Below are 16,366 nucleotides of genomic sequence, written 5' to 3'. Positions count from 1 at the left end.
ATTTTATAGAAACTTCAGATAGGTAACAAAAATATATTTTCTTAATAAAAATTATATAAAAAAGGTCTAAATGTCTAATTAATAATGAATGTATACCAGGTACTTACTACTATCACATTCAGCTATGTGCAAATAGAATACAGATAAAACATAATTTTTTAGTAAGTTCTTTTGATATAGGTAGTAATCGGCTTAAAATGATGTAATTTTTTGTTTTTATTGTAATTAGATACATTACACTCCACTCCACAGTTAAGCATGTCTACTGTAAGGTATTATTTACTTATTTAAAGAGCACTAAGTTTACCTAACTATTTAATACTTAATAATAGATGTACTAATCAGTTTTTTATTTGTTCTTATTTTAAAACCATACTTTGTTAATTTAATAGGTATACATTTAATAACTATTCAAACAAATAGGTTAATATTAATTAAACAATTGCAAAAAATTGTTATCTACATATATAAATATAATATGTATACATATTTTAGATGAGAACACTATTCATAATTCATATATAGTGAAATCGGTTTTACTAAGGGGTAATCAAAATTGTTAAGGGGGTGTTGATGGATTATGATTTTAATGGCCAAAGTAATAATTTAGAATTAAATAAGATAGTAAATTGCTTAATCATAGGTAATTCTAGACTTTTCTCTAAATGTCAATTTCACCATAGGGTTATTGGTTAGGTATACAATAACAATCTCAGAATTAAATTGGAATGGTTTTTATTTGCCAAACAACTTGTATCAATTGATATTTTATTCAATACACTTTCATGTAATATGTCAATAAAAATATACAATTATAAAAATAAAAACAGATGGTATACTTATAGTTATAAAACTATTGTTAAAGTTATAGATTTATAACAAAAATCTTATTGAATGGATTTTTATAGGATAATTTTCATTTTGATTGCACATATGTAAATACGCCCAAGTTGATGGAAAGTTACTATTTTCATTTATAAATCTATAATTTTTGTCATTTAAAATTATAAAATAATTATTGATATGTAGAATTTTTTAATTAAATATTTTAACACTTCTAATAAATGTTAATATCTTATTAATTTCATATTTATAAATTATATATGTCTAGGAATATCAGTGAATGGTTTATTATTACTATTCATCAACATTTATGATTAACATAATACTTATAATTTATAAATTGATGGTTACCTATTAGTAATAACTAATAAGTAATATTTTATTTTTAATAATTTTCCTGCTAATTACTTTCATCAATATAAAACTCAAAAAAATGTCAGAGGTACTTATAGTATTTATTTAGTGTACCATGACTGTATTGATGAATTCAACCCTTAGTTGTCTTGAATAGACTTAATAGGGGCTTGTATGTATGAAAATAGGTATTTACATATAAATCAAATAAATTGTGTAGTAAGTAGGTAGGTAACCTATCTCTTTAAAAATAAATGTTCACAGATTTATCCGAGTAAAACTTTTCTCATCATATTGCTGTCCGTGCTATCTCCAAGTATGTTTCTGTGGTTGACTATGCATTTTGATGAACATAGGTACTGTAGCAGTGGAATTCGGTATTTGCCACAAAAGTCCACAAACTTAATGTGTTCTACTCTGTCATCAAAAAATACACCTGCCAAAGTAATTAGAAATGTTAATATCACAGTTGTAAAGGTAGGTAGGTATAATGTACACCATAAATAAAAATCACGGTTTTAATAGGTATATTTAGAAAATAATGTTCTTCTATATAGCACAATTAAATTATGAAAAATTTATAAATTTTCCAAAAACATCTATCTTCTCTATAAAAATTACCAAAATTAAACTTTAGGAGCACAATAAAAATAATAACATAGGGACTTTGTGATTTTTTGGTAGGTAGGTACATAACCAAGTTTGGAACTTCTTACATTTGCATGTTTATTTGTGGAGGCTATAGAATATTCTGTGTAGTTACCAACCCACCATCTAAAATTCTAAGATATAAATTTGTGAAATTAACATAGAGTTTAACAACAAAAAAGGCTGATTTGGTAGATTTCAGTATTTTCAATAATAATGAATATTACTTGGACATATTTCCATGTAGGTACCTACATTGTACATACCGCTTCCCCATGTTTTTAACCCCATAGTTTTAACCAAGTACCTGCCTACTTCTTTTAAAGCATTTTTCTGTAATTTTAATTTTATATTCTCTAACAAGTAGTAGGTATGTGACGTGCTCCTATAGTTAGATAAACACATCTATTTATGTTGATGAATTATATTTATTTAATGTTCATTCTTAGGACTTATATTAAAACACTTCTCTGAGTAAATTATATAATACACCTAATATAATAATGCTATAAAATAATAAATATTATACATATTATGTAGAAGTCAATAAGTTTCAATCCCAATGTTCTTAAAAAACCAAACAAACCCCTTTATTATAACTACCTAACTACCTTGTTAACTACAGACTACAGTCCTCAAAACGTTTTTTAGAAAAATTAACAAATAAACCTCCTACTAATTCCTTGTTATCAAATATCAATCCTCTCTTTTAATGTTATGGGATAAATATCGCAAAAACGACATTAAATAATATATTAATATGTTCTTTATGAAAAAATAATTGATGCACCTACTCATTTTGTAAACTAGGTAGGTCCCTACCCAAATTTTAATAACTCAGTGCATAGTGATTAATATTCCTAGATAGATATCTACTATCTACACTGTTCAGCAAGAGAACACACCGAGGATCGTTCAAAATCAGTTCTTCATACGCATCCGACACCTTGCCTTAGGGAAATCGGTTTCAGAAGCATATGGCGACGAGGGTAGATAAGCAGAATCGGTGAGTTCTCTCGCTGAACAGAATATATTATATCCTGTACTGTTTTCAAAATTGAATAGCTCAAACGATGTAATACCATTGATGGTAATACGTCATGGAAGCCAAAAAAATAAATTCTAATTATTTAATATAAAACTAATCTGAGTAATAGCCTTGCATATGAAAGGCCTTAGCCGCAATTTTCCTCTGGAGCTTCATTTTTTCTTCATTGCCTATATGGCTATAGAGTAGTGGATTACTGACTACCACTGAATATCCTCTATCTCCTCCAACCTACCACCAGCCGAAATGTTAACGCTTTTGGATATTTTGTAACTCAACTATAATGGTATATTATGACAGAATTTAAAATTAAATAACTGTATTTGTAATCTATAAAAGTTACTAAACAAAATTAACGAAAAATAAATTTTCTAATATAATATAATTATAATGGAGACAAGACAATAATATCAATGAAGATAATATCGGCGATTGGTATTATGTACTAAAAATAGAAATAGCTAGCTGTCGAAGTATGGATGCCCACTGGGCCCACATACGTTATAGGTATTGTATAAGTACCTATATGGCTAACTCCATTGTATCATGAATTAAACAAATGTTATCCATGTTCAAGTACTTGTTATATTCCACTTGTGTACGTTATAGTCGTAATACCTACACTTGTACAGTTGTACCTGACTACAACACGTCTACGCGTCTACACGAGTCGACTGCTACTGTACCATATTAATAATATGAGGTCCCCGACCGGGGTATTGCTATACCATTGCGTGTTCAGTATAGAATATAAGGTCATAGAATGCCTCCAGATTTTTAGGAAATAACTTAGGGTGTCGTGAGTCAAAAAAGCTTGGGAACCTCTGCTCTACACCGTTGATAAAATAGATCCTATTGTAGATCTCATAGTTTACACGATTACACGTTATACAACCATAAGATGTCTACCTGCATAGATATGTAATACCTACATTAGGTAGGTTATTGTTTGAGAAATCGTATAAAACCAAATTCTACGATTAATTGTTGGTATTACTGTACATGTGACGCTTTTTAACTAAATCCGCTCCGTGGGGTCCTAGCTGTTTATAAACTAATAAAAAAAAAAATCCTAGCCGACAATGAATTTGACAGTAAAGCTTCATTTTTTTTTAATTCTTACCTAAAAGTAAAACACTAAAATCCATTCTTATATGCGAATCATTACCTAATACCCTACCTAAGAGGAAGGTCTCGATGACAGAGTACCACAGAGTAACGCCTACAGCCTACCTATAGTTAGTTATCCCTGTCTCATATTGTATAATTAGTGATTATTGCTCATAAATATATATTATTGATTACTAAAATACGTACCACAATACAATTCAAAATGTTATTAGCGTTTATTATATACCTAATCCAAAATATTAATATTAAACTACTAACCTTTACACTTAGGATTGACACAATGATGTGCGCTTGATAAATATTCAATCAAATTGTATGGCAAATCGCGTTCTCCGTATTGTACATTGTTAATTTTCACTGATCTAGCAGACAGTTCGAGTAAAGATGGTGGATTATGCGTCATATCACTTACGAATCTCACAACCAATGGATTGTCCCTCAGGCTTAACTAGAAATAAAGCACAATTTATTAAGGTGATTTAATTTTAAATAGCTATTAGGTGCTTGTTGATCTCCTTATACAAATCATATTGTTAATATAAATAGGTAAGACACCAAATAAGTACATAATCTACCTGCATAATATGTGCTATAATATATTATATTTATTTCATCAGATATTCAGATGTATAACTTTTTTATATATACCTATATTTTTAATATACAATCTGGAATAAGCAAAAGTTACAAAGTACTGTAACATAAAAATGTATAACTTTCAACTGATAATGCAGTTGATGGTATTATGTATAGTTACAAGTTATAGCTAGGTACCTACCTCTTGTTTATTCCTTCAAAAAAAATGCCAAAATTACAAAATATTTTTTTGTATCTGTGGTTATGCTCATATAGTAATATAATATATGTATCATTTGAAATCATAATTCATTGCTTACGAAAGATGATTCAGAACAGATATACGGTTATTTCTGAGTATATTTTATTATGTATTTTTTGTATTATTACTTATATTGAAAGTTTATGCTAATTTGTTTTTATTTCATTTTGATATCAGTAATACTGTAGGTTGAATTACTTATTGTTCAAAACATTAAAGCATCACACTTATTAGGTATGTTATTAATAAAAAATATTTATTAATTTATAACAGCTAGGGTATATACTATTAGTATCGTTATTGAAATCAACTTTTGATTGAATACCAACTTCCGAAGAACAACGCGAGTAGATTCGTTGGTATAAATTGGCAAAATAGTTAAATTTATCTAAATGTTATGAAATTTTCACCATGACATTGTAAAATTATTATAAGTGTCTATATTAAATATATGTAAAAGTTGCCAAACACTCATAAAAAATATCTTTGAATTACAAAAAAAATGGCTAAAATCGTAATTCTTCGTTTAAATATAAAATTGCATTAACATTTGAACTTCAAAATGTCTATACAAAAAAATTGTGTGTGTACAATTTATTTTAGATTTATTTTTTGGTTAGGCGTGAATAAACTATATGAACTACTGAACATGAGTAACCTCGTACTACATTTCAACACTTAGCTATTAAAATTAAAAATTGTATTCCTGCATTTATCTATCAATAAAAATTACTTGTGTTCAACTTCATGACATTTAAATTCGTACTCGAAGATTACTTTTCAAGAAAATTTGTAATCATTCGCACTTGTATTTGTATGCAATATCTATTTCTTACATATTTTCTGTTACAATGGAAGTTTTTAATTTTATTAGTAAAAACCTAGTCAATCTCACGATATTTCATCATCATATAATCAGATCAATAACTAATAAGCCTTCTACCTTTCTTACAAAAATAAATCTCTAAAAAAATAAGCTCTATTTAATAAACAACCACAAAATTATTCCAAATACACAATTTAGTTGTCTTCTCCGTCACTAAACAAGTAGGTAATCATTTTGTTGTTATTAATTTTATACATTTTATTAAAAAATCCCAGTATAAAACTTGCTATTGATTTCAACTTATTTCGTATGAAAATTATGTACCGATAAGTATCTATATATAATTTCACTGCTTGTGAGCACGCTACACCAGCATGTATTATCTCCAAAGGTGGGCATTAATAAGTCGAAAATTTAAAATTAAGTTAAAAAGTTAAATATTTTTAACTTTTTGACTTAACTAGTTAATTTAGGTTCTAATAATGAACTTATGAAATTAACTAGTTAAATTGACAGTTGAAATAACTTAGCTTTTCTCAGTTGATTTAAAAATAATCCATCAAGTTAAAAACATTTTAAAATTTTTGTTTTTATACGTAAATATTAATATAAAATAAAAATAATCCAATGCCTACCGGATACCAGTGGCGCCAAAATATATATTAACCTATGACAGTGTTGTCATAGGTGATTTTAGTAGGTATTGGAGGGTTACGTTTGTCATTCTAAATATATTACGATATGGATAATTGCATGTATTAGACATTACTGTCAATTGTAAACTAAAAGTTGATAATATTTCATAAAAACTATAAGGTTAGGGGTAAGGTAATTATAAGAAATAGGTGGGTGTCAAAATTTCATGTGGAGGTATCTGATGTCATAGATAAAATTTTGGACTTTGGCGCCACTGCCGGATACCTTAAATATTTCTGTTCTTTTTTAATAAAAAAATTTTGTATATTGATATTATATTCTATTAAATTAGATAGACACGCACAGTCACTCTTTATGTTATTTACATAGGTACCTACTAATTTAAGAAAAAAAAGATTAACTTTTTTAAGCAGAGTTAAGTTAACATATTTTTCCATATTAACTTTTAACTTGTCGGGTTAAATTTATGATTTGTTAATTATTTACTTTTAACTAAACGATCATGTGTCTTTTTAACTTAACTCGAGTTAATTATTTTCATTAACTTGCCCATCTTTGATAATATCTATCTTAAAAATGTACAACATAGCAAAAACTATTTTATGAGAGGCAACTATACTCTGTATTTTTAGAAGAATTATCAAAATTCCACATTGCATAGGGAAGAACATTTTCTATATCGAAACCTTTTTTTTTATATAGCAATAATAACTTTAATTGTTTAATGTTATACAAATAATAAAAACGCTATAACACAGATAAAGTTCTTCCATATGCGTTGTGGAGTTTTAATTAGTAATTCTACTTTTAATACATAAGCTAGGAGTATACTAGTTGTCCTGAGCAAATAGCTTTTGCCTTGCCGTTGTACCTTGTACATTTGTAAGACAACACATGTGGGTGTAGCGTCCTCTTAAAAGTTATAAAGTTTGAGTACTCACTCAATCAGTTATAACGAAGAAAAGTACACATGCATATGTCTTCATAAAGACCGTGGTCCGTGACATTGCTCGACAGCCCACGTTAATAGATAATAGGCCAAAGAAGGCCATATCCAATGTATTTAAACATAAATTAATATGAATAAATCAACTTTTTTTATGGTATTTACCTCTGTGAGGCACTTCAATGATATGATTTCTACAGGAAGTGTACGAAGTCTGTTTTTGTGCAACATCAACGATTTTAGATGTTTGAGATTGGCAATGGCCGGTGGCAAACTCTCCAGTGAGTTATCACTCAAGTTTAGCGCTTTCAAATTATCCAACATACCTAAAGTCACAGGCACATCTGACAGATGATTTCCACCCAAACACAAGAACTTCAATCTAAAACAAAATATTACAACCTTATTGGATATTTAGGTATAGTGACTACAATTACATTCTACATACTACAAGTGCGATTGAACAGTATCACATAGATTAAATTAGGACCAAACTCATTAGGGGGGGAGGCTGTAGTCTCTTATTTTCTCCTTAATAATCTGTGTGGATATTTCTATATAATGAATTAAAACTATACAGAAAAAAAAATTTATAAGTATGAAATAATGCAGAGTGATGAATCTGTGACGTATAACCGCTTTAACAATGAAATGTTACCCAATAAATACCCGATAATATTATTTATACACATAAAATATTAGGTAAATATATCATAATATATATTTATTACAATACAAAAATCGTTTTTTAATACCTACGCTGCCTTTTTTTAAATGATTGGCTTAAACTGATTTATAGAGCATAAATGAATAGTATGTATATCCAGTTATTATATGTTTTTATATTACACCGACACTATATATTATTTAATATTTAATAATTAATTAATGCTCCTACACCGGATATACCTAAGAACCACAATCTAACTCCCAAATAAAATATACTCTGGAACCACTTCTAATCCACACTCATGACCCATGCAAAAAGTTTTTGTATTCTACAAACTACCTTTATATATTAAGTAGGTAATAAGAATGTATGTATAGGTATATTTTACACAAATTAATGAGCTGGATGTAATTTCACTTACGTCATTCCTACTAAACCAGTGCATTATTTAATTTTGTATTTTAATAAATATGATACCTACACGGCTACACGCCAGTCCACTCGACGCAAACGATCTAGTTTTATTTTTTTGTATTCTTCTACAGTTCTACAACTACCACTTAGATTAGCTACTATACAACCATAGACCACATTAATACCTTAATTATTTGTCTTCCTAACTAAAATTAAAATTAAAATGAATATTTAATTTTTTATATTAATGATGATTGAACCATGTTTTTGTTCGACATAATACATACCTACATTATTATTTTGTGTGTACATACTATACATAATACATATATATTCATAAAAATAGACAGATCATAATAATAATGATAATTATAATAATAATATTGTTGTACTAACAAATTACAACTGCATTTAACTTATGTGTAGATAGGACTATATACGAGAACAACAACTGAAGAACTTTGATCTGACAAAAGGCCAAGGTCAATGACGTTATTAAATTTAAAAGTTTGTCTCTGGTTTCGTTGACGATATCGTAAGGTACACACTCTTACCCAAACGGCATACATAACTAAACACTAAACTATATACATTTATTAATTACAAGCTAGTTAAAATACATTAAATTGAATTGGCCCTTTCTATGGATGTATATCATTTGCGCATCATCTGTTTATTTTAGCCAAAATACCGTACATTGTTTGCGTATCAGTAGCCAATCATCGTTTGCGCATTGTCTATTTATACCTACACATATACTTTAACTTCTCTATAAATGTATTAAATTTTACTTGGTGAATGATTTTAACTGTAAATATTAAATACCTGCCCTAAACATGTTTCAGATAGGTATGTGAAGCTCAGAAGCTGCATGTAAAATTAAAGATATTATTTTTGAAATCTGCTTTAAACTTAGCTGTGTAAGAATATGCATACGACTATCGAGTATATAGTAGGTACATATAGGTATGAATTGATATTTATTCAATCCAAGCTAAATGAGGCAGTGATGTACTATATCCACAACGATTAACACCAAATATCATATTATTGTAGGTAATCGCACGTCTTGCACAATTTTAGATACGCAATTCGTTTTTTATCGGAAATCTTGAGCATCATGACCAACACGTGACCAAAACGCACACAAAAACATATGGCACAACCAAAAAACTTAAATAACAATAATTAGGTATAATATATGTAATATATTCTTAACTTTTAAGTTATCGTATATTAATATATTATACCTGATGAGTTTGTTGATATCTTTGGGTATCTCGACTAGATTGTTGCTGCCCATGTACAGGTACTCGAGAGTGGTGACCGACAGTAGTTGTTGGGGAAAGTGTGACAGCCGGTTACCACTAATGTTAAGCACCTTGAGGTGAGCAGCACAGCCGAACTCCTTAGGGAACCCGTCATCGTCGATAAGATTATTCTTGGCGACAAGCGTGGTGAGTGGTAACCGTGCCACGAAGTAGGGCACATGCGTCAACCGGTTGTTGCTAATGTCGAGCACGCGGAGGTGCTGGAACCGATTGATTGCAGGTGGCAATGATAGCATAGCGTTATGGTTGAGCAGCATCGTGTCAATACCATCTGGCCGGCTGCGCTTGCACATGTCGTCCAAATGCTTCTGGATAGTGTCGCCGTCCAGCAACAGGTAGTTGAGGTCCATCGTCTTAACGGATGATCCGTCGTCGATCGGCGCGTCGCTGTCGCTGCTCTCCGACGTTGACCCATAGTACCCATTAAACATGATTGCGAATAATAATAATTATATATTACGTAATATACGAGAATAGGCCACTGCAATCTGATTGTTTCGTATACCGCACACGAACACTGCAGCGAGAATTATTGTCTATAAAAACACGATGGTAAAACGACGAAAATATTATAAAATAATTGCATTTACGCCAATAGTACCTATCTAATACACATGTGTGATGTGTCGAATGTCATAAAATACGGCAATGGGTGATGGCCGTGGCAAATATACCTACCGCGCGGCTGTTATGCATAGGTAAGATGCACGTGCACGATCGACGGATCGACTCTACAACGGTAGGTAGGAAAATGGTAGCTTTCTGATGGTACGGTTATATACCTATCAGTTGTATAAACATGGAGTGTGTACTGAACACTCGATATACCGATAAGCCGTATTTTGAATACGCGGAGGGGCTACAAGTATAAGTTGATCTATGTTTAATTGTGATAGTGTGATAAAATAATATTATTATATAAATTATTGCTCTATTACGTATTACATAGTTAGGTACTATATTATTATTGTTATTTTTTATTTAAATAAATAAGCCTCGGCGTCTATGGCCATTGGCATATACAAGGAATTTAAGATTAACAAGAACAGATTCTATTATTATTATAAGGTATAATAATAATTAATAATTTCACACTTTGTATGCCATACAACAAAAGGGCATTTCGATATATAATACTAATATAATAGCTGTATATAACAAACTATGCATGAACGAATATAGTTAGTACAGTAAGTTGGTACCCATTATATAATATATTTATTAGAATATATCGAAACCTATTGCTATAAAAAAAAATAGCACGTAATCTAATCGCACGCAGCTGCGTCACCGTCGTAATAATCAACAGGTTATAGCCTATAGATACCTATAGTAGCTGTAACTACCTTCCATAATTCTATATGATAGAGCGATAGAGGTATATACTAACTACCAATGTCCTAACTAACGTATCTATCTCACGTAGTATAATGTATCCCAAATAATACACAGGCCATGTAAATATTAAATAACTAACAACTTAATTAGATAGGTACTCAATTATACTCGTAGGTACTAATAATTATATAATATATTATTACTATTCTGCGACAATTTTTGAAATGTTTTAAACCATAGGTACATATTATTTATTTATATACGACATTACTAGTTACTACCTAACTTCTAAAGTACTAACCACTAATACTTATTGCATAAGTATATTAAATTAGGAATCTAACTGTGAATTAAAGTCTGTAGCACAAATGCACAATCATGACTTACGCATTTGAAATGTATCCAAGGATCCAACAAATATGTTGGCCGTCGTTGGGGCACTCTCCAATTTTGTTAAACTTTGTTTTTGTTGATAATTATTTTGCTGCAACAATACTACAACACCACAACTTATCGTTGCCAATTTTTTACTTGTACAAAATGTTTAGCTACCTAATTTTATTAAAATATTAATTTATTATATGCTGAATACAAACAATTTAGTTTTTAAATGTTAATAGGGATGGCAACATTTGTATCCATCGTAGTATAGGTATTAAGTATACATATAATTTGGGTACTATATTATATAAGCGTATGTTATGAATGACATTATATACATTCGTCATTCAATTTAAAAATTTGGTGTAAAAATTATTCACCCCAAAGTGACACAAAGTTACACTTCTGCATTTTTTTAATTTCAAAATAAAAATATAAAAGGAAAAATTAAAGAAAACTTATATATCTAATGGGATGCCAGTTTTAAAATATAATCTTTATTACTACTTAGGTAATGCATAACCAACTCTAGATACCTACCTACCATTATTTTAGATTCTGAGCGAAGCAATTGATTATTGATTTTATAATAATGTGTTTTTTTTATATCCGTTTATCTACACGTTGATTACCTATTCAAAATTCTTCGATTTTCAACTTCAATATCTTTTCTGATGGGTTTGTGAATAAATAAGTTGGTACATTTGGAAAGGTCGAAATTCAGTCGAAATAATATTTTGATTTTCTTCAACAGTGTCTTGTCCGATGGGAAAGTGAATCTAGTTGGTACATTGGGGATGGAGATCAAAAATTGAAATCTCAGTAGTTTTTAAATGTGCCGGTAAAAACAAAACGGAAATTTTAACGCAAAACCAGTTTTTGAGAAAATCGATTGTAGATATTGTGGTGTTCTAAAACAAATTATAGCAGACACATGCAATTTTCACTGATTGTTTAAACTGACATTTTCTATACTTGACAAACTTTTAAAATATTTAAAATATGTAAAATTTATAGAAAATTTCAATTGTAAGTTTTTATATAAGCTTTTAAAACTTGAATTTTGATATAAATACGTAAAAATCACAAAAATTTTCAATTATTTTGAGTTAGAAATTCAAAAAAATGTATCCTTTTAAATCCAAGATTTGAAAATTTAATTCAATATTCTTCATAAGTTTATCTAATTTTATCAAATAAAAAATTTCTACCAGAAAGTCAAATTACATTTTTTTTGAACATTTAAATTTCATATTGTTACAACATTGGACAATCACTTAATTTTTTTTTTTGTACCAATATTCTTATTTTGTTGTTATTCAAATACAAATAACTCTAGGAACTTAAAATGAACTCCATATATTTATTTTATCAATTCTTATATCAATATTTATTGACAATTAAAATTTTCCGTTTTTTTAGTTTTTTTATTCTATAAATGTCAATAAAATTTTATTCGATTGGTAAAAAAAAATTGAAAATTCGATACAATATTCCCTATCATAAGTTGATGTACCTAATAGCAGTTGGAAAATATTAAAATACATATAGGCAAGTTTTTTTTTATAACCATTATTTAAAATTCAAATTTTGACAAAATTAATTAATTGAACATTTATCAATTATTTAGTTGTTAAAAATGTATCAAACATTTAACTTTTATAGCTAAGGATTAAAAATTTAAAACAAGGTTCCGCGTAAGTATTTAATTCTCCAATAAAAAAAATCTTACAACTTTACAACCACAGTTTTTTTTATAGTTATTTTAAGTTTAAATTTACATATTAAATAACCAAGAATAACAATTTTAGTTGAACTGTTGTAGTTTAAAAACATTATTCATGAATACTTGAGTTCCTAATGTTTCTATAGACTATACTTTATATTCTAATTGTAATAGTTAATGTCGTTAATGACTTAAATTAATACTTTATAGTGTATTGTATGTACTATGTACCTATATTATGACAAGTCCGAGTGAATTGGGTACATATAATGAATCTGATATAAATTATTTGAAATTTATTTTATAGATACCTTACTGTACACAGACACACAAAAAAAAAAAACACACATCATTTTAAAATCAATACATTCATCACTTCGTTCAGAATCTAAAAAAAAGCTGAGTGTAAATTAAGACCTGCGATATATCCTTATATATCAAAATAATATATATCAGGGGGACGAGGTGGCCGCAAGCCGAGTGGTCTACCGCGTCGGCTGTGGCTCAGCCGGACCGGGTTCAATCCTCGACCATCGGGTGGCATTTTTCTCCGGGCAAGTCACGGTGTCCGGAGAACAAGTGCCGCCATCCCCCACTCCGGAGCATGGCAGAAACCTACGGGTGCCCCAATAGAAATTATGCAAAAACTATCATCCACGTGTAAAACCAACCTACAGTTCCATAAGAACCTACAGTACTACCCCCTTTCCAATGGCCTTAGTTGCCGCGGGATAATTAAAATATATATATATATATATATATCAATATATTCTTCTAATTGCCCATTTATTTTCTGCCAACGTTAATATTATCTCATTTCAACTTATTCTTTATATAGGTACCTTGGTACGTACTATAATTCCAGCTAAATTATTACAAAAACAAAATAAGACAACAACTTATTATAGAATGATAAATAAATTAATTTGAATTTTGAAGAAACCATACATTTGAGTTAAAAGAATTTTATAAACTGAAATAATTTTAATTAATAAAAGTATTCTTATAAGTCAATAATAATAGGCATATTTAGATTATTATTATGATCAACAGGTCCAAAAAAACTTAAGTAGAAAGGACCCTCACTATTTAAAGTGATTAAATAATTGAGCAAGTATTGCAAATTACGCCTATTCTTAAGATTTACTTGTATAGGCATATTAAAGTGCCTATAGGTACCTATAAACTCATAGATTTAACTTAAGAGAACGCCACACCCGCATAATATGTTGTCTCCGTCTTACAAACGTATAACATGGCGAAATCTGTTTAGCGCGGGACAACTTTACTCATTTTGTATTTATAGTAGAATTACCAAAATTCCACAACGTATAGGAAAGAATATTATTTGTGCAACAGCATCGTTATTTTTTTGATAGCATTAACCAATAATTTTCAATAATTAAATGAAAAAACTTATGTTCTCAAACTGATAACTTAAAGTGTACTTATATTATCAAAAAAATAACGACGCTATTGCACAGATAATATTCTCCTCTATACTTGCTATGTTATAAGTTTGTAAGACGGAGACAACACATGCGAGTGTGGCGTCCTCTTAACTTATGACTAAAAATTTAAGTGTCTTTATTTCATAATACAACTTATTACAATTAAAATGACATACAAGGATTATACTTAGGTAAAAATGTAAGATGTAAATGTAAACTTCATGTGGTTTTAGAGTATGATTTTATGTAGTGGTTGACCGTAGAATGGAAATCCAGGACCTATCTAAATTTAAACTTTTGATTTAAAAATCCACAATTCACACATTCATTGGAAATTTGTGGTCCATACCAATATGGACACGGAGACGAGGACATATATATTAGGTATATAAAGAAGTTCGTAGCATGAGTGCGAAGTAACGATGAGGAGTGACACAATTGAATCACACGGAATTATTCATGTGGTAAAAGTACCATATGAAATTACGAAAAAAAAAATTAGTTATTACTTATTTTCATCAATTATAGCTTAGCTATGATTGTTAATGTTGAGTAAAAAAAAAAAAAATGTAAACGACTAAAAACTATTAATATCTTTCTTTCATTTTAACAATTTACTACCAAGTTAGTGCAAAATTTAATGAAGTTTAAAAATAAATACAAAAGTTAGTTTTTTCATCATAATTTCAAGATTTTCTTTTGAAAAAAGTTATTGGACAGCTAGCTGTATTTGAGAAACATATTGGTGAAAATTAAATATAATAATCTAATATAGGATTTTATGGATCACATTTTGATAAAAATAAACTAGAATCACTTTTATAGTTTTATAATATTGCTATAATTTATTATTAGATACTTTAAAACAAAAAATATTAATTTATTGTTAATTTTTGATATCATACAATTTATAAGAAGAGAAACATATTTGAAAGATTAAAATATAGTTAACTGTATCAATGATGTTTTGTACAGCAGAGGACTTATTTTCTTTCCTTCGGTTAACAATGACATAAATTAACAAATAACAATTAACGATTTATCAATAATTAACTTACATAAAGAATTAATGGACATGAATGAAATTGGTAACCAATATATCAGCAAATTATTAATTTAGCTAAGGTTAGGAAAAATATATCTATGACTTATTAATTAAAATTATTACTATTATTAATTTTAACTATTATATTCTACAATTCTGATTACTATTTTATATTTAAATATAGACTTTTACGTTAGAATGTATGTGATTGTTTTATTTGAAAATTTAAAGTTGTATTTTATAAGAACATCAAAATTGTATTACATTATTATTTTGTTATTATGTATAATTAAAGGAAAAGGTAGTATAACATAATATATTCAGAAACATATTGCTTAAAAGTAATAAATATCCTTGCACCACAAGCAATTTTGAAAACTCAGTATCCCTGTTCAGTAGAACAATATATTCAAATTTGCCATTCAGTGCCAAATATCTTCACGCATACAACTTTTGTAGTATTACATTTCAACATTTGGACATGTTATCATAATTAATCAAATCAGTCTACATACAGGATATACAGCTAAGAATCTATATTGCTGGTAGAGCAGCACACAAAAAAAATGTATTTGGCCTTAACTTTCAATTTTGATATAGTGCAATCCTTAATTTTAATTTTTTTATAAGTATATAGTTTAATAATAATAGTAAGCTGTTAGCTTACATTCCTTTATGTTTATATGGATCTTAGTTCACAATAAATTAATGCATTTAAA

The 16,366-nt window shown here is 28.5% G+C and overlaps 1 protein-coding gene across 2 annotated transcripts; it reads right to left on the bottom strand.

The window, feature by feature from the left end:
- Positions 1-1,279: 1,279 nt before the first annotated feature.
- On the bottom strand, positions 1,280-10,467 carry LOC107169302 (leucine-rich repeat-containing protein 58). Of its 2 annotated transcripts, XM_015519009.2 has the most exons (5): positions 10,308-10,467; positions 9,626-10,242; positions 7,457-7,673; positions 4,283-4,472; positions 1,280-1,633 (listed from the first exon to the last, which is right to left on the bottom strand). In XM_015519009.2, exons 2-5 carry the CDS (start codon positions 10,135-10,137, stop codon positions 1,464-1,466), a joined length of 1,089 nt encoding a protein of 362 aa, XP_015374495.1. In that variant the 5' UTR covers positions 10,138-10,242; positions 10,308-10,467; the 3' UTR covers positions 1,280-1,463. The 2 variants fall into 2 exon arrangements, with proteins under 2 accessions (XP_015374495.1, XP_015374494.1); XM_015519008.2 differs by having other exon boundaries at positions 9,626-10,466.
- Between the last annotated feature and the right edge of the window lie 5,899 nt (positions 10,468-16,366).

This window comes from Diuraphis noxia, unplaced genomic scaffold (genome assembly GCF_037042655.1).
Source record: "Diuraphis noxia isolate RWA-SAM2 unplaced genomic scaffold, SU_Dnox_SAM2 contig0004, whole genome shotgun sequence".
NCBI lineage: Eukaryota > Metazoa > Arthropoda > Insecta > Hemiptera > Aphididae > Diuraphis > Diuraphis noxia.
The sequence above is the reverse complement of the archived record's forward strand: the minus strand, read 5'-3'. Positions and strand labels throughout refer to the sequence as shown.

What these genes read in the sequence shown, in the direction of transcription:
- LOC107169302 (XM_015519009.2), bottom strand. Translation starts at nt 10,137, where the DNA reads ATGTTTAATGGGTACTATGGGTCAACGTCGGAGAGCAGCGACAGCGAC. An exon ending in CATTGAAGTGCCTCACAGAG is followed by an intron (nt 4,473 to 7,456) that starts GTAAATACCATA and finishes CTTTATTTCTAG; the next exon opens with TTAAGCCTGAGGGACAATCC. An exon ending in TGTCAATCCTAAGTGTAAAG is followed by an intron (nt 1,634 to 4,282) that starts GTTAGTAGTTTA and finishes TTACTTTGGCAG; the next exon opens with GTGTATTTTTTGATGACAGA.